This window comes from Chenopodium quinoa, unplaced genomic scaffold (assembly GCF_001683475.1).
Source record: "Chenopodium quinoa cultivar QQ74 unplaced genomic scaffold, ASM168347v1, whole genome shotgun sequence".
In the NCBI taxonomy this organism is placed as follows: Eukaryota; Viridiplantae; Streptophyta; class Magnoliopsida; order Caryophyllales; family Amaranthaceae; genus Chenopodium; species Chenopodium quinoa.
In genome coordinates, this window is record NW_018744821.1 from 2,649,509 (window position 1) to 2,668,757 (window position 19,249).

Below are 19,249 nucleotides of genomic sequence, written 5' to 3' on the forward strand. Positions count from 1 at the left end.
TAAAGTTATTTAGTGGTTGTGATTCAAAAATTCACATTAATGCTTTTTTATAATGGCCGATTAGGTAAGATGTTTTTGGAAAATCTGGGATAAAAATAAAAAGGTAAAAAGAATTAGAGAATATTGCATGATTTAATCATATAAGGAATGAATATCAACCGTATGTAATACGAAGTATATATTATAGTAAGAATATAGTCATGATTAGCTAAGATTTTAAGGGAATATTACATATCAACATACAATGTTTTGTTGAAAGAATGTTTTGTTACCAAAAGTATATTATATTATTATATATGCATGATTATTTCGTTTGATTTGCTGCTTTTCTAGGAGATTAGTGTTTGAAATTAAAGATTGATTGATGTGCTTGAATTATTAGTTCACATTATGAGATTCTTCATGTATGTTAACATTCACGTTGGTGATTGCATTTGTCAATGTTCATTAAAGGGAAGTTTGCAAATCAACCTTATATATATGAGTAGCTTGGATTTTGTTTTTATTTTTTTTAAGGGAAGATTGCATATCAATTAACAATAATAATATGATTTGCTAAGATTTGAATTTTTTAAAGGGAAGTTTGCAAATCAACCTTAATATATATGAGTAGCTTGGATTTTGTTTTTTAAGGGAAGATTAATATCAACCGTAGTATATATGTTAGGACAGTTATAATAAGATTTATGGTGATTATTTAAATATATTGTATCTTTTTAGTATATTTTTTTCAGATTACCGTAAGATTATATTTATTATTGATTATTATTTACATATATATATGCAAAATATCTCCTTTTTGGAGCAAAATTTGGAAAAGCTGATATTATTACTTGCATGAGTTGCATCTTAGTGATCTTGGAGATCGAAATTGAAAGAATGTTTTGTTACCAAAAGTATATATTATTATATATGCACGATTATTTCGTTTGATTTGCTGCTTTCTAGGAAATTAGTGTTTGAAATTAAAGATTGATTGATGTGCTTTTTGGAATTATATTCGTTTGATTTGCTGCTTTTCTAGGAAATTAGTATTTGAAATTAAAGATTGATTGATCAACATTTTTGGAATTATTTTTTTTTTATTTTAAAAAAAATATATATATTAAGGACACACCAGGAGATGACACGTGTCTTTTAGTATAGAGTTATTGATAAGAAATAAAAAAAAAAATCGGTAATACTACTCCCACAAAACAGCAATGGCGGAGGAGAGAGAAAGAGAAGGTCAATCAGCAATGGATTCCAACGAAACAACCCCTCTTCTAAAACCCACATCCGAAGAAATCACCCCTTCAACAACAATCGAAGAACCAGAAACACCAACCCAACAAAATCGAAGATCAGTGAAAACAAAAGTACCGGAGATTGAACTCCATGTTTATCGACAAGGAAAGGGTCCGATTGCGGTGGCAAAATCAACTCTTGGTGGTTGGGATCAAGATCAATTAGAAGTTCGAGATATAATGGAGGAATATGGATTCAAATGTATTTATGCCTTTAATCCTAATGATGGTGGTCGTACTGTTCCGATTCGATTTCATCCTAAGAATGGCCGCTCTTTGCTTCCTTATAAAGATGGCTCTGTTATTTCCATTGATGGTGAACCCAAGGTTTTCTTCATTCCCTTTTTTGTTTTCATTTTATGATTACAAACAAATTATTGGGTTTTTGTTATAAAAAGGTTTAAATTGGATATGATTGATTTTAGTGGTTTTCTTCATTCCCTAACTTATTGTTTAATTTTGTTTTGAATTTGTGATTACAAAAAATCATTGGGGTTTTGTTATTAGTAAGGTTTAAACTGGATTTGATTGATTCTAATGGTTTTCTTTATTCTGAATCATTTTGTTTTGAATTTTTTATTACAAAAAAAATTGCTGAGGTTTTGGGATTTTGTTATTAATTGGATTTAAATTGGAGTTGATTGATTATAGTTTTGGAATTATTGAGTGGTCACTAGAGTTTAGTTTTGGGAGTTTTACAGATTTGATTGCTTTAAGATTTTCTGGTTATTTGTGGATTGTTTTAAATATGATTGCTTTAATTTCAACATCACTTTGTTTGGTTCTCCCTACCTCTCCTCATCATATATTAGTGTGATTTGGTTTGATTGATTTTCTGGGTATTTGTGGATTGTTTTTAATATTGTAATTTTATTATTTTGGTTTGAAAGTTTGAATTAGGTTTGATTGCTTTAAGATGTTGGATTTGAGATTTGAATTTGCTACCTTTATGCCTCTGAGCTTAAGTGATAAACACCTTGACTTTTATTTATATTCATAGATTGTTATGTTTATAAGGAATTTATGATATATGATATGAGGGGCTGAATAGTTATACTTTCGACATTCCAAAATAAGTGCTAGCCATGAGGCTCCATTATTTATGAGGTCGATGAGGAGAGATAGGGAAAAGTAGAGAACCAATTACCAAACAAAGTGATGTTGAAATTAATTTGAAATTGCTGTAATAGGGAAGTGTTGCAAATATGATGAATAATGAATGCTGGAAGTAGGTTACTGTGTTTATAGCTCATTTGATATGATGGGATGCATTTGTTTTGAATTTCGTTTTGTTTGATTAATGTGGTGATCATGAGGTTTTATGTGGTAATTAAATAGATATCCAATTTTTAATATTATTTTGGTTGCTATTGGTTACTTGTTACGAGTTGTAATTTGTGAGGATAGGATTGATTTAGAGACTTTGAGAATTTTATGAGGTATTAATTCTTAGAGAGATGTGTTTCTACTTAATCTTTAGTGTTCGGGATGTCTTTGTCATTAGTCTGATAGAAATTAGCATAAATGATAAATTGGATGTTTTGGATGCAACAACTCTAATGAACATGACCCCACTAATATATCATCTCTACCAACAACAATAAGAGTACTTTTAAAGTCAATAATAATGATATAAAGAGAACACTAGTAAAAATCTCCATCTTTGAAACTAGGAACTTCATGGTATGAAGTTTGACACTTTGTCTTTCGGTTCATCGTAAATCTTGATATACAATTCTTTATTTTTTTAATCTTCAGAATCTTCAACAGTGACAACCTGATATATTGAGTATTAGACTTGAGTGACTTTTTTCCTAGTATTTGGGTCATCGGGCTCCCTAATCATCCAGTGATCATTATCAGAAGCAATATCAAGAGCTATATTCTTTGCTATTTTAAATTTGAACAAATCTTGGAGCCCTTTCACAGACTTACCATTTTACAAAAATCCGTTTCTTTTTTTTTTTTTTTTTTTTTTGACAAAACGTAAACTGAGATTTTATTAACTCAAAGCAACTTTATCCATCAATACATAGGGGTGATTTCCAAAGGGCTATGCCATTCCCAAACCTGCTCAACACCAAAAGGGAGAATTCTTGCTACATGATGTGCATGTGCTACACTATTGTCTTCTCTCTTAATGTGAGAAAAACTAATGGAGTTAAAGTGCCTACTCAACACAAGGATGTCTTCAAGGATTGAATCAAGCTCAGTGCAGTAGATAGTAGCCCTGCATAGTTTCTTTGCATTCAGATCACGATCTGATTCAATCACCACATCCCTCAAACCATACTTTCTGCCCAGCCTCAGAGCCATAACAATGTCTTTTGCCTCAGCGATGCTAGGAGACCACCAGGCCTGCTGTCTACGAACAGCAGTAAAAATAACTTCTCCACGATCATCCCTTGCCACAACTCCGAGTCCAACCCATCCTTCAATATTCAGAGCTGCGTCAGAATTTAACTTGACCACATTCTGAGGTGGAGCACTCTATACACGCTGCTGCCGTTGTTTTTTGTTGCTTGGTCTAGCATATATTCACTGAACATACTTGCATTGTTCCTCCTCCAATCTTGCCACTCTTTCCATCAAAACTCCATCAGGGGTACTCTTGTCTTCAAATATTTTTTTGTTTCTCTCTGCCCAACCATACCACGCTAAATTGCACCCCTCCTCTTCAGCTTTTCATCTACATCCTTCCAGCCTGCAATCATATCACACATAGTCTTTATTTCCCCATCCTGCAGTAGGAAAGCACATCCTGCATTTTCCCATAAGTGCTTAAATCTGTTTCATGGTTTTCAAAATGTCTGCATTTTTGGTCTTCTTGCCGTTGTTAGCCATACATGAAACACAACTATTCTCTTCTCTATCAAATTAGGATTACAAGCCTTAAAGATACATTTGTGCTGTTAGCAAACTAGGATTACAAGCTCCTTTATTCCTTGGTAAAAACTCTGATGTAACTTTTATCGCAAGCAAGGAGGCTTTCCTTGTGCTGCTTCCATCTCTATATTATGTCCTGTTGTTATGCTTGTGTCTTAACTAAGAGAGATTATATTTACTAGTTAGTTACCAATACCAATGCTTGCTATTAACTTATTTGTTCTCCTTGGTTTATAAGCCTTTTGACTAATCCTGTTATTGTTGTGATTTTCCTGTAGGACTCCATGATCAAACCTGTTACAAGGATTGTTGTTGGTGTGGCCCTTATGACAGTCTTGATAGCTGTTGTGGTAACTGAATCACCCGTCTGGGCTGAAAAATTTAACATGAAGGGATGGAGAATCCCTCCCTGGGTTCTTACCTGTGCAATCATTGTTTTCACTCGCATGAGGAAGAGAACAAAGGAATTTTTGCAGAATCGTGGCTGGTGTTAACAGGCCTTGTTACCTTTTGAAAGCTAACATTCTCCCTCCTTTTTGTTCAATATTTCTCCAATAATTTCACGTGTACTAAACAAGAAATATAGATTCTCTATATCTTGTACATTTTTCCCAAGGTAGTCTTATGTGTAGTAATATTTGCTGATTTTGCTCTACAAATTATAGTGTTTCCAAATACAGTTAACTCTATGCTACCAATGATTTGAAGGATGCAACTCAACCATCCATAAATTCGAGCTAGCAATGTTGCAATTGTCATTTATTGTTTAAAATAAAAAATACATAGTTTATGGTTCATTGTTGCTTCATATTTCTCTCCTTTTCCAAGTATGTCACTACCTATACTTGATATCCAATCTTAACTATCTCATCAATCACTACCTATATACTATCCTTAACGCCTAAGCCAAACCCTACTAGATAGCTAACTACAATATAGGACACCATCCAAGATAAAGGAACGGGAACTACCATTATTCAATAGCCTATAAAAAAAAGGTCACATGTTCACAAAGGTAATGACAATTACTAGAAGTGTTCTGATAAGCCATTCTTGCAAAAAACAATATGGGGGCAATTTTTAAATGGCCATACTTCCTAGAATTTTTTTTTGGTGGGTAGAGAGTTGCAAAGACATTGATGTAGACAAAACTTTATTTTAAGTTTTGTATACCATCCCCAATACTTTAACCAGCTAAGCTAGTTGATATCCACAATGTTAAATTCTTTTATACAATACAAATAGAGTCAGTCATTTCAATTCAGTAGAATGGGAACCACCATCAATTTCAAAGATAAACTAGATACAAATAGAGTCGGTCATTTCAACCCTTAACACAAACAATTGACAAATAACCTTCATTTTCATTATAGTGACCTCCCTGTACATCAGCCATATCATTGTGTGGGAAGAATATATACAAACAACACCCACATTTACACGCAACAAAAGGATCAATGTCGCTCTAACTTCTATTCGCCTGCCAAAACACCCATCGGCTAGTTTTAGAAGGAAAAGAAAACAAATACTACATGAGGTTGCTGCACTCGAACAAACATGATAACCAGCCGGCAATCTGGCAATTCTAACCAAAGCATTAAAAAAGAGCCTGTCCAAGCCTGCAGGCTGTTAGCTTCCCTACTAACTAGACATCAATATCAGTTCGCTTAGATTTGGAGTAACTGAACTCTGAATATATATTTTGATAGATTCTTGGGAAACTATAGTTCTCAGAATTGGATACAGGTTGTTGAGGGTACAAAGTGGGAGGAGGTGGAAGATTACGTTGAGCTGGAAGAGGAGGATGGACGTTATGATTGTACAGATTGCTGCTCAACCTGCAATATACATCACGAAATTAAAGAACATGAGGATACAAATGTCTGGATTTAACTAACAATATCAAACAGAGAATGTTTCCGTTTAATGTACTAAATGTCAAAAAAAAAAAAAAAAAAAAAAAAAAGCATATGCCACATAATGACATAGTATCTCTTACACACTGCAAATAGAACTCCATGTTCGTAGATCAATGAGTATAAATAAGAAACTACATTAGCTTCCTTTCATTAAAGTCCCCCTGCCAGAAACTTTCTTCAAATATAAAGCCAGTGAAACTACATGATGATATAGACAATGTATGTAACCAAGTATCAACCAGCAACTGAAATATTTAGCAAATGATGAAAACATCAAAAATGTAATTTAAAAGGGGAACTTGACTGTTTTTAAGGTATTTTGCTAATATAAACCCACATGGCCACATGTGTACCTTTTCACCCCTTCCAGTAACCCAGAACTCATAAAACCTCATCAAATTCAATAGAAAAACTTCAAAAACTGAACCAGTTAGTTATTTGTAATTTATTGTCAGGTTGCAAATGCTCATGCTGTAGCAAGACCGCAAGACATTTTACAGAGCATAGTTCAAAGTACAAGCAGTTTGCAATCTTACACTAATCAGCCATCAACTCATCGCACCTGATTTTGCCAATGCAATAATCTTTACCAAGCGATGACCTTGAAGAAGTTGTTTTCTTCATTTCTTCTTCATTTTTAAAATAAGCTCTTACATTGTTCTGAAAAACTGAAATTACAAATGCTTTGGGTTTGCTTTTCCACTAAATTTAATAAGGTTTTACACGTTAAAAATTGCCCCAAGAAGGGTTCAGTAGTGCAATAATGGGATACTGGACTGCAAAATAAATTATACCCTCGAAGAGAGATCACATTTCATAGAAAGTTATATGAATTGGCAATCTCTGTCAAACCAGTTTTGTTCCTTTCAAGGTGGAAAAAACAAGAAGTGCAGTGATTAAAAAGGAAAGCATGAAACAAACCTTGCAGATGGGGGCAAAATATCTTCATCACTTGAGATTTCAGTTGAATGCTGACTAGTTCTTTGAGATGTAAGACCCCAAGGAGATGGTGCAGGTATTTCATCGGCAAAATACCTCCTCCTGATCAACTGGGAAAAAAAAAGAAAAAAAGGAAAGTTGTCAATGTTAGCCTTCAGTCATTCACAGTTCACACTACTTACATTAATTATGATTATAAAGTGGAAAAGGCAGAAGGGAATAGAGAAAAGAAACCCAGGGACAGCATGATCAGACCAAAATGGAGATAATGTTCAAGGTTACCAAATGAAAAAACTTCATCAGAGCCTCCTTATCAAATCTACCCTCCTTAGCAGCCTATGTAAATAAAAACAACAGATATCAGATTCCATTAAATATGCATGATTGGAAAAATGCCAGTAACATAAACCATCCAGTCATAACAAAACTAATCCTCACACAGTCTAGTCAAATCTAGAAGAAGTGAAGATAAAATGTAACTCTCTAACAAACACTTCTTTGCTAATGAGGCAATAGAGCTAATGTAGTCAGAAATACTTCAATGACTCCAAAAAAAACAGATGGCTGAAAATTTAAAACCAAATGCAAGGGTTTTGTGGCAGTTACTTGGAGACTCTTTATTCCCGTAATGAATATTTGCCACACACACATGTGCTCGCACACACAAGCATAATAACTACTACCTACACACACGCGCGTGCGGGAGCGCACACATGCACATAAAGTACTGCCTACACACACGCGCGCGCAGAGAGTAGTCCCAGTGTTTTTGTGCATGTCTATAAATCCCCTCTCTAGAGCAATACCCACTTTTCTTATTGTTTTCTACAATACTGCTGATATGTCCATTTTATATCGTATTTTACCCCCGTCCCTTGGTCATAATTGGTAGTGTTTTTGGCTCTTTAGAGCCACTTTTATTACTAATTGGTGTTTTCTAGTGTTTTTGTTTTTTTGGTTGAGTTTTGTAGGGAATTGCACTTTTGGAGCATTTTTCCGGGGATTTCATGGAACGGCTACAAGCATTGGAGGTGCACGACCACTTTTCATTGGAGGTGCACGACTACGAGCATTGGAGAGTCATCGAGCCAGTTATTAAGGGCTCGACATGTGAAATACCGAGCATTGGGCACCGAGTATTCAAGCCTCAAAGTAGAAATTCGGAGTGGGCTAAGAAGTGAAGCCCAATCCAAGTCCAAGCATAGCCAGGCCCGATCGGGCAACCTTTGGCTCGATCGGGCGGCTGCTCAGAATCAGAGAGCGAAGAGAAAGGCGGGCCCGATCGGGCACGTGTTTCTGATGGGGTGTTTTCGGCGATTTACTTGGTTCTAATTAGGATTTGTTAGGAGTTTTGTATAAGTACGATTTAGTGTTTTTAGTAGTAGTGACCTCTTCTCTTAGACTCTCTCTCTCTCTCTCTCTCTCTCTACTTAGCTTTATTTTCTATCTCTACAACTCTACACTTTGTTCTTGATTCAACTCATTATTTCCGTTAATTTTGGTAACGATTTCTTCTCTATTAATTTCAATAATTTTATTTCTTTATTTCATCATGATTTATTTAATTGCATTGATTAGTTTAGATTTAATTATACGTAAGTAGTTCCCTTTCTAGGGTTTGTGGGGATGCATAAATAATATTAAGGGGTAATTTGTTATTGTTGATTGTCAATGCTTGATTAATTTCCTATTGATTGATTTAATGCTATGCAATTAGATTAGGCCTAGTTTAATTGTATGAGTTATGCAATATTGATTCGAAATTCGAGAGATGAGAATTGATGTTTACGCTTAGTTTCAAAAGGCGGACTAATTTATAAATGGTAAAGTCGAGATTTGAGAGATGAGATTTAATATCGGTAAATTAACTCTCTGATTGTAATACGTAGCGAAATCCCTTTATGATCTGAATAATTGATACATTGATAATTGATTGTTATGTTTTACCTTGGAATATTATTTTTCGGTGAACCTATGCCCTAGGTCTTTTATTCATTGATTTTCCCCTACTTTTATTTCTCCTTACTTTTATTCCTAGTAGTTTAGTTCTCTTAAATAACAACAAATTGGTTACTTGATAATTTAGATTACTTTTGATTAATTAGGAATAAATTGACTTGTTTCCCTATGGTTCGACCCTTCTTCCCTATCTGCATAGTTAGTGGACTTAGGAATAATTTTTGATTAGGTGATTATGATTTTAGCCTTTCAACTGCAAACAGTATTTATTTAATAATTTTAGCCCATTTCATCATAAAAGTTTTCTTATGATAGTGTTATATATTATCATAACAATGGACTGAAATTTGGAATTAAATGTAAGAATAATGCAAGAAGGGGGAGATTGATGATTAAAGTCTGGAAGTTACAGCCATATATAAAAGGCAAAATTGGCCTCAACATTGGCTTGGGTGCACTACTGAACTAAGAAAAATAGCCAAAACACCCTGAAGTATTAGCATGGGTGCACTTAGCTGAGGCCAATTTTGCCTATATAAAATAATTCCAATTTCGAGAGGTGAATTTTCTTCCAAGAAACTCTCTCTCCGCATGAAAATCTCTCTTTAGTTAGCTTTATAAATAAAGCTTTCCCTTACTAACTAGCTGTCTTTTCCTACAAGCTACTAGACAATTTTGTTATGCAACTTCCTAACTTCCCCTTCTCCAAAAAAATTCAATTTATAGCATTTAGCTTTCACTAGAGAAGCATGCAGTTGTTATAAATTCTGTTTTTGGGGTAGTTAACATTTCAAACCCTTGATAATGGAGGCATCTTACATGTACCCTGATATAGCTTTCGCTACATATGCATTATATATTCGTTCGTGAAATAAGAATCTCACTTTTTCCCAGGATCCCTCCCCTCATGTTTAGTGAAAGTAGAAACAGCTTATTACATAAAGAGGAAATTCCAGTACGAGCAAATATAGGCCAAAGTTTGAGACTTTGAATACTTACAGCAATATGGGCTGAATTTCCAGGAAAACTTGCAGTCATTGGAAGGTCTTCACTAGATGAAAGTAGACCTTGCTTCTCAACCCATTGCCTAGCAACATCAACAAGATTACCACTGCTGCCTCTTTCACTCTCCTTTGCTGTGATATCTGCTTTGTTACTGATTACAATATAGGGAACAGGAAGCCCATAAGGCCCACCAGATGCCAGAGGTGCTGAGAAAGTCCCATTTGCAGTGACCTCAGCAGCCCATTTCTGTAGGCTTGATTTTGTCCTCTTTTGAGAGATGTCATAAACAAAAATGACACCTGCAATAGTTCCACAAAAGATAAGAGCATAAGCCAGCATGATAATATGCACACATTTCCCCCTAGATGATACTACTAGAAAATTTGAACCTGCCAAATAAGTTAAGTTATTTTTCCTTCCATGGGAATAGATAAGGTTATAACTAAAAATGTTTCCTACATATATGTGGAGTCCTGAATATTCAAGATTCCACTATTCGAACATTACCCACTAGGAAGTTAATAAAAAGTCACTTATCACAGAGTTAATATTCAGGAACCAAAGAAAGCAACACTTATACTGAAACCAGCCACCTACTGGTTGTTCATCCCAAAGTCGCACACACCTCAAATTAGATGAATAATAACTAGGGAGGCCAATCAAAATGCAGTACCCAGATAAGCAAAATTGCCTATTTACCAACTTTGGTGGATAGAAAAGAACTATTAAGCCATTAGACTGGGGATTACAGGGACATTCTTCTCAATAGAAATACCTTCATCTATAATATGTGTCAAAACACATCTCCATTCTAACACAATGGGGGTCCCAAAAGTTGAATATAACCGGATATAAGGACAGAATTTAGTATTCTTTTACCAGTAAATAAAAGGAATCATGGCTTCATTTGCATAGCCAGCTGCAGTGAAGGATATAGTAGAAGCAGCAATCTTAGGTTATCGAAGTACAATACATGAGACAAGAAGATTCATACAACCAGGAAGGAAGAAATAAATGATGAAGGCTCCTGGACATTTTATTTAACATAGCTGAGATGGATGTTCCACCTAACCTATTCTCTCAGAGATGAAACTGGTGAAGCAGAAGTCCTGACCTCTAAAGATCAGTCCATGGGTACTAAGGTATGGAAGCTGGGGATTTAGATGAAAAGAGGTTGAATACTAGCACTCTTATTTAATTTCTCCAGCAATTATGAAGCAACAACAATCCAATAATCACTAACTATGTGAAGACTCACCTATGTTAGAACAATAAGCTACACGTCTACATTTCCCTCATTCCAAATGATACAATTGTATACACATGATAATATTTAGAAACTGAATTAGTGTGATAAGAAGTAACTGCACTTTTTTTTTTTTTTTAATCAATTGAGTTTTGAAAATTAATATTAGTTCAAGTTAAAACATACCATACAATGGTTAATGATTTTTTTGTTTTTTTTTTTCAGTAGATAAGATATAAGCATAATTTATATATTGCTCTTTCATTTTTATCTAGAGGCACCCATGAAGCATGAGTAGACGAGTAGTCAACAGATTGTTGACCGCAGTTAAGTCCTTAATTGCCGTACTTTCTCTGGACCCATAAAGCAAAAGGCTCCTTTACCATTCACTTGTGAATAGAAAAGAGATCTGCAATCTTTGTAGCGTTCATGTCCACAAACATCCCAAAGTTCCACAAAGAAATCTCTATCTACATCTCCCTCCAAGCCATTTGATGAGCTCACAGAACTTCTATAAGTTATATGCTGCCACCAAAAGAAAGAATAGGTCCTTAAGAAAGTGGAACAAGTTGTTGAATAAGTGCATAACCTACTATATGAATCTACAAAAAGTTAAATTAATTTAATTCCAATTCATAAAGCCGAGATAGCAATATATATTCCACTGTTCTATACCACCTTAAACTCAGGAAAAGAGCATGAAGTGCACCTTAACTGAAACTGCACAACCAATTGTTTGGGGAGGACGTGCTACTGCAGAACCATTTAGAATGAGATGGACAAGTGATGTCTTACCCACACCTGCCAAGTCAGTCAATTTGATGTTTCATAAATTTACACCAATGCGGCTCATTTGAAGAGAATAGTATAGCGAAGGCAATAAGGTGCACAATGAAAAGTCCATATCTGAGTAGATTAACCATCTATGTAACAAACTGTGACACAATGAAAAGTCCATATCTTATCTTACCTCAAATCAAACTATTCATAATAAAGAAGGAAAGATACAATTGCAATAATATGGTGGATTTATTGATTAAACTGAAATTACATAGAGTAAACAGCAGCTTTCCGACATTCCCAATTCAACATCGATTCGATGTCATAAACATTGCTTGAACCTCCAACAATGTCTACCTTCCATGCACTTACATCATATGGATAGGTCAAAAGATTAAAAGCCGCTCCGGCAACTGTTTACCAAAACACGGGTCTCCAGAGATGGGACTCAGCAATACTACAGTATCATGTTTGCTACAGCACATACAGTTAAAGTTCATAACACAAAAATGATCAGAAATGCCCAACAAAACCCCACAAATAAGATTATAGCAGTTTCTTCAATGTTCATAACTAACTAATTATGAAACCCACAAATGAAATAATAAGAGGAAACAATAATATAAATCATCATATCTTCTTTCAACCCTACTTTCTTCCTATTCTAAACAAGGTGTAAACTTGAAAAAATCAACATAAACCCCCACAAAAAAAAAAAAAAAAAAAAAAAAAAAAAAAAAAAAATCAATTGTAAAGATAAATGAACATCAATAAATCAAACAGCAAAAATAAACAATACCCAGAAAATTTCAGCATCAAATTAACTACTTGATGACAAAAAAAATTACCAGAATCTCCCACAACTAAGACACGGACCGTGCCAATAGGGGGGCCGCCATTGTTATCCCTGATTTCTCTCTCTCTTTCCCTCCAGAACATCTCGAATGAAAGATTGAAGAGCAGCAGAGTTAGAACATCTATTCACAATACAAAAATTGATCGAATGTCAGATTGAAGAGCAGCAGAGTTCATTGAGAGTAATTTAGGTGAGTTTGGTGGATTTTTTTTAGATGAAAGGGATATGATTAGACGTTGCTAGCTTTGGTTTGGTGACTTCTAATGCAGTTCCCGCCTTCCTTGTGGTTGGGGCAGTAAGATGTGTGAATTCTGGTTCGGTTGCACTACTATATATATATTTTTTTTTTTTCGGTTGCACATTTCAGGTACGAGTACATCTAGGCCCTATTTAGTTAATCTGAATTTGTCCTAAATTATTGTATCTGTCCTAATCCCTTTATTTTTTAAAGGTACTTAACCACGCTACAACGCTTATATAATCAAGTAAGGTTTGGCTTGGTGTAGTTGGAGAGGAATCTACCTTGTAACCTTGAGGTCACAAGGTCGAATCCTCTCAATTGTGGTACTTGAAGATGAGGATCTCTTACCCTTTCCCACACTTTCAAGTATTTGACCTACCTCTAGGTCTGATTTTGCTTCATCAAACCACCACACTACTAATATTACAATTCAACCACCACACCATTCCTCAAGGTCGTCCTCGCTAGTACAGAGGTCCTGTTCAAATTTAACATCTCACAAAAAGGGGCCCTACCCACTATTGTTTAATAATTATAATGTTAGAAATTTGAGAGTTCTAATTTATTTAACGCTTGAAGCCATTAACTTGGACTAATTGCTTCTTTCTTTGATTATAATATTAAAGAACTTTGTTGATTTGAGGCCCCTTGCATTGTGAGGCCCTATGCAATTGGTCTCTTTGCACAGGTGCTTCACTGGCCTTGCCATTACTACTACTAGAATTTAACCACGAAGCAAAGCTACTTCACACAATTCAACCACGAGGCCGATGAGGAAAAAAGTCGGAAATTGGAAAAGTTAAGGGAATCACCGTCGAAGAGCGATTTTTTTTTCGATTTTGCCTTGGTTTTTTTTTTTTTATTGAGCTTGTAAATAATTATGCTGATTATTATTATTATATTAGTTAATATTGGGTTTTATTAATTTTAATGTTATGTTAGTCAATTTGTTATTTATTATTGTGTTCCAATAGAGATGATTAATATTGTTAATGTTACTATTTGTGGCTTTTTGAATTTTATTATTAGTAGCCGTGATTATTATTATTTGGAAATTTTGCAAAATAACACCACAAAAAAGCTGAAAAATTGATTATAACACCACCAAAAAAAATAATTGTAACACCACAAAAAAAAAAAAAAAAAAAAAACGGAATTTGCTTTCACCGCCACTTAACGAATTCTTGGATGGAATCCGTTAGTGGGACCCCTTAATTGATACGTGTCACATCTCAATTGGTTTTTTTTAAAAACAAAAAAACCTCAAACCCAACCCAGCCACCACTCCCACCACCAGGCTTCCTGCGCACCACTGCCGACCAGCCTTACTGCCGTAAGCCTAACCACAGAAACATCACCACCATCGTCGCCCTCCTTTTCCCTACCCAAACTGTCGCCGAACTTTTCTCCCCTTACCTAGAACCGTCGCCGAACTCCTCTCCCCCTACCAGAAACGTCGCCGAAACCCCATTCCCTCTCCCTGGAAACCACCCAACGTACGAACCATAATGAATTCCACCACTTTGGGGTTCAAAGGTCGATTTCAGCCTTACCCTCCGCCCTCAAAACGACCGAAGGGATGAAATTGACCTGCGAAGTCCCAGAAACTTCGATTTCTCGGTGAAGGGCGGGTTGTTTTTGGGGAGGGGGAGAATGAGTTGGGTGGTTTCAATGGGTAGGGATGGTTTTCGGGGAGGAGGGGGAAGGTCGGGGGAGTCACCGGTTTAAGAGGTGGTGGTTGGGCTGATTTCAGCGGTCAAGGTGGGGGCAGGGGATGCCGGAGACGGGGGCTACAATGTCGGTGTTGGGGCTGGCTGGGTTTAGCCGGTTGAGGTTTTTTTAAAAAAAATAATTAATTTTTTTAAACCAATAGCTTATTGACACGTGTCTGTTAGGGTCCCACTAACGGATTCCATCCAAGAATCCGTTAAGTGGTGGTGAAATCAAATTTTGGCATTATTTTGTGGTTGTAGACACCCATTTGTGTCTCCCCAAAACCAAACCCAGTGATGAGTACCTTTCACGTCGAATCATAATCGAATGAAACGAAAGTGTGGAAAGGTCTAGTGTTGCGGAAAGTTTTTATTTCTTTTCTCTTCTTTCTGTTTTTGAAAACTTTATTTTAAGAAAACAGCCAATACAGTTTGGTTGGTCCATGATATGGGTCCAAAAGTGGTGTAGTTGGATGGGGCTTGCAAAGATCTTTCCAACGATATATTATAAGCCCAATTCCGATGAATATTGAGGAAGTTATGGCCAATTTACTAAACTGGACCCGGTTTGAGCTTTATGTACGGCCCAATGATCTAGGGGAGGGCCTAATATGATTTATCATTCCTAATGCAATTAGGAATGGTTTTAGTCTTCTAGAATCTTCTAGAAAGTTCTTTTCATTCCTAATCGATTAGCATTGATAAGTTGACTTTGTTGACTTTTCAGAATTTTAATCGAAATCAAATAGCATTTTCGAAGAAATTATATTATTTTATCCTCCAGTACGGTAAACTTATAGGATTTTCAAAAACGCGTTAAAATCAAGACTGGCGTCCAACCCCAGGCCTTGGCGCCTGGAACCAGGCTTGGCGCCAGGCGCTAGCCGTTGGTGCCTGGCGCCAGCTAGCCAGGGTTGGCGCCAGCTCTGTTTCTTGAGCGTCAGACTCTGTTTTGTTAAATTATCTTTTTTGGCTGATTTTCTCTATAAATATCGTATCGAAAACTCCGTTTTCATTCATCATTCATCATCTACATCTATCATTCACCAATTCTCTTCATTCACAAGTTTAATTAGCATTCTTTAAAACATTCATCTTTCTTTCTTACTTTGTTTTCATACAAAATTCCGCATTCACAAGATCAAGAAACACCTAGCCATATTCGAAGTTGCCTTCGCCCTAAACGTGAAAGGTTTAATTTCAGAGGGTTTGGTCCTTAATCTCTCTTTCAATTATTTAATTTAATTGCTTTGTTTATTATTTTTCCTTGAAGTTACTAACGCGTGTATTTTGTAATTAGAAAGAGGTACGAGGCATCAAAGTAAGTAATTTAATGTTTTTATTGATGTTATGATGTAGAAATCATGTTTACATTGTTATTATGATATTCCTAGTATCATGTCTAGGGTATTTTTAATATTAAATATGATTGTTACGATGCTTCCTATGTTCTTCCTAATATTTATGATTGTTAGTATCATGTTAGGGTTAAAGATTTGATTTTTATTGCTTAGTGACATGCTAGGGTTTGTTATTAATCTTGTTAGTATCATGCCTAGGATCTTGCTATTACTATTATGCTTAATATTAACATGAACATGTTTATAATTGTTATTATTATTATTATTATTATTATTATTATTATTATTATTATTATTTTGATGATGATTATTTTACTTATTATGATTATTATTATTATTATTCATAATTATTATCATTGTTGCTTGATATTTATTGTTATTGCTTGATCACACCTTTTATGCATGTTTAAAGGGAATTTGTACTTGTAATCACGCTTAATAAGATAATTAATAATCTTGTTTAGGGTTATTGTGATTATAATTTAAGTGATCGCCAATAATAGTTTATTTGTGCATTAAAATTCAACCAACATAGATAAACAGGTTTAGGGTTAATCCTATTGATTGCATGTTAATCAGAAAGCACACATGAATACGATCAGAATAAAGTAGAGGCCTATTATTAGGGCAGGTTCAATCTCTTTTAGGTTGGATTTGTACCATCATCCCCGAACCCTTATTTGGTTCATGACCTTATGGAGTTGACGATCTCTTGGATCGTTAAGGGGTGTAACCTTCATCCTATGAACGGTTTACAAGTTCCTTAAAAACTTGTTGGCGACTCTTTTGCTCTATCTTCTTCCCTTTTGGACGCCACCGTACTTTAGTGTATGATCACAGTGGGGTTCAAGCTAGTGGGATTTAAAGGCTTGAAATTATTCCCTACAGTGGTGTTATAATTAAAGTTTTTTTCTTGAGGTGTTATAATCAATTTTTCAGATTTTTGGTGGTGTTATTTTGCATAATTTCCTTATTATTTTGGTTTGCTAACTTTTTTAGTAGTAGTAATTAGTATTATTATTAATTAATGATTATTATTGTTAATAATAATAATTAGTGATTATTATTGTTGTTGTTACTATTCATTATTTTCCACTCTAAAGCACAAGGTATTATTAGGATTAAGAATATTGTTGTTACTATAATTATTATTACTACTAGAGCAAATGGTTGATAAATTGAAGTAATTAGCAAAGAATAATTAAAAATATTTGGTAGTAAAGAGACAAGATATTGGAAGGTGAGAAAATCCTTGAATTTAGCAATTATTGGAAGAATATAAAACCCATCCAAAACAAGGAGAATAGTTGTATTAATTTCAATTGGTATTTACAAGAGTAGTCTCTCACTATTTTCCACTCTCTAAAGCACAAGGGTTACAAAACAAGAACCCTGCTAGCTCTCAAATGTGTTTCTCTAAATTTGAGGATGAAAAACAAAATAACCCCAAAATAGGTGTCTATGCCCCCGACAATTTCAACTTCTTCGTATCCATTGACACCAACATTTTTAACGACCATGACACCATCATTTTCGGTGGTTGTGCTACATCCTTAAGGTTAATGTGAGCTTTTCACTCCTCCATTGAATCAAAGTTAACCACATAAATTAAAGAGAAAATACAAGTTTATAACCTTGATAAACAAGAATTGTTTTATCAAGGGATGCATATGTAAAGTACATCTAACTTTGGTTGACCGTTGTTTTCTCTCTCCTCTTTCAACTTTTTGGTATTTTGATATTTTCTAATTTTCTCTCTCCTTCTTCAACCTTTTGTTGTTTTCTCTCTCCTTTAACCTTCAATTTCAATGGTGGAAGGTACACTTTTTCATTATATGACGTCAAACAAGTCGAAATCAATAGAGGGAGAAAAGCGCAACTTATCTACTCTTTGGGGTTAATCATGCCCGTTATTCTCACTTTGTTATTTTGGTCGGAAATGGTGGTCCGAAATCAAATTTAATGAAGGAAAACTCAACTACCCTATAGGGTTAACCATGCCATTAATTTCTCTTTTTGTTATTAGGGTTTTTGTTTAATTTACCGGCGGAAATGGAGTTGGCAAACTTTGAAGATAAGGTGAAAGTGTGTAGGGATTGGAGGGAGAAGGTTAAGGTGGGTGGGAAGAAAAAATATGAGCAAAGGAAGAAGATGAACATTAAGAAGAAGGTGGGAGGAATAATATGATAAATATAGCAAACGGAGAGTTAACTTTGAAAATTTGTCCAACTTGTCATAGTGACCCACGAACAGTAAAAAAATAAATATTTATAATATTATTAAAACTCATGGGGACAACATGCTAACGACATGTGTCACTCATATGCCACATATGCACTACATGTCATCCTATGTATCATCCCTCTTTTCTCACCATATTGAATTGCATTAATGCATAGTCTCTTTAACAAAAACTCTTCATTGGTCTAATTTTAATGCTATATAATACATTAGTGTTTAATTTAATTGAAAAACTTTTCATATTGAACTCTTATTACATTTTCATTTAGGTATTAATATTGTTCAACATTAACTCTTCTAAATTAATTTAATCAATTTATAATCTAAGATGATCCGGGGCATTGCCCGGGTCAATAACTAATTTTTAATCAAAAAACACAATTTTCAATGCAGCTTATTTACAATGCCATTAGATAAACATAATTTTTTTTATGTATATAGGTTATAAACTTGGGTTTGCTCTAAATTAAATTGGACCAAGCGGTCTTTTTGAGTTGGAAAAAAGTTAATTAAAATTCTTAATATAGCTTGTGCAAGACCCGACTAAAAAGTTAATTAAAATTCTTAATATACCTTGTGCAAGGCCCGGCTAAAAATCGAAAATTCAAGTCGTATCGGGTCCAACTTTGAGCATTTTTTAAGGAAAAACATGCTCATGTATATGTGAGATCTTGTTAGAATCATCTAAATAAGCACTTTCACAATATAAATAACTTTTATAATTTTATTTATATAAATTAAAGTTATTGATGGTTAAAGTTGTGCATCAACAAGATAATTATGATAATATACCCTATTACTCGTACCTTGCACAAAAA

General features: G+C 34.6%; 2 protein-coding genes across 2 annotated transcripts; one reads left to right on the forward strand and one right to left on the reverse strand.

Annotated features, from left to right (window-relative positions):
- Positions 1–1,128: 1,128 nt before the first annotated feature.
- LOC110704181 lies at positions 1,129–4,969 on the forward strand. The gene is made up of 2 exons (XM_021881970.1): positions 1,129–1,613; positions 4,451–4,969. The coding sequence occupies exons 1-2, from the start codon at positions 1,203–1,205 to the stop codon at positions 4,664–4,666; spliced, it is 627 nt and encodes a 208-aa protein (XP_021737662.1). The 5' UTR covers positions 1,129–1,202; the 3' UTR covers positions 4,667–4,969.
- A 534-nt stretch (positions 4,970–5,503) lies between these two features.
- On the reverse strand, positions 5,504–13,413 carry LOC110704182 (small GTPase LIP1-like). The gene is made up of 7 exons (XM_021881971.1): positions 12,869–13,413; positions 11,950–12,041; positions 11,624–11,765; positions 9,989–10,293; positions 7,313–7,366; positions 7,013–7,140; positions 5,504–6,010 (listed from the first exon to the last, which is right to left on the reverse strand). Exons 1-7 carry the CDS (start codon positions 12,957–12,959, stop codon positions 5,818–5,820), a joined length of 1,005 nt encoding a protein of 334 aa, XP_021737663.1. The 5' UTR covers positions 12,960–13,413; the 3' UTR covers positions 5,504–5,817.
- Positions 13,414–19,249: the final 5,836 nt, after the last annotated feature.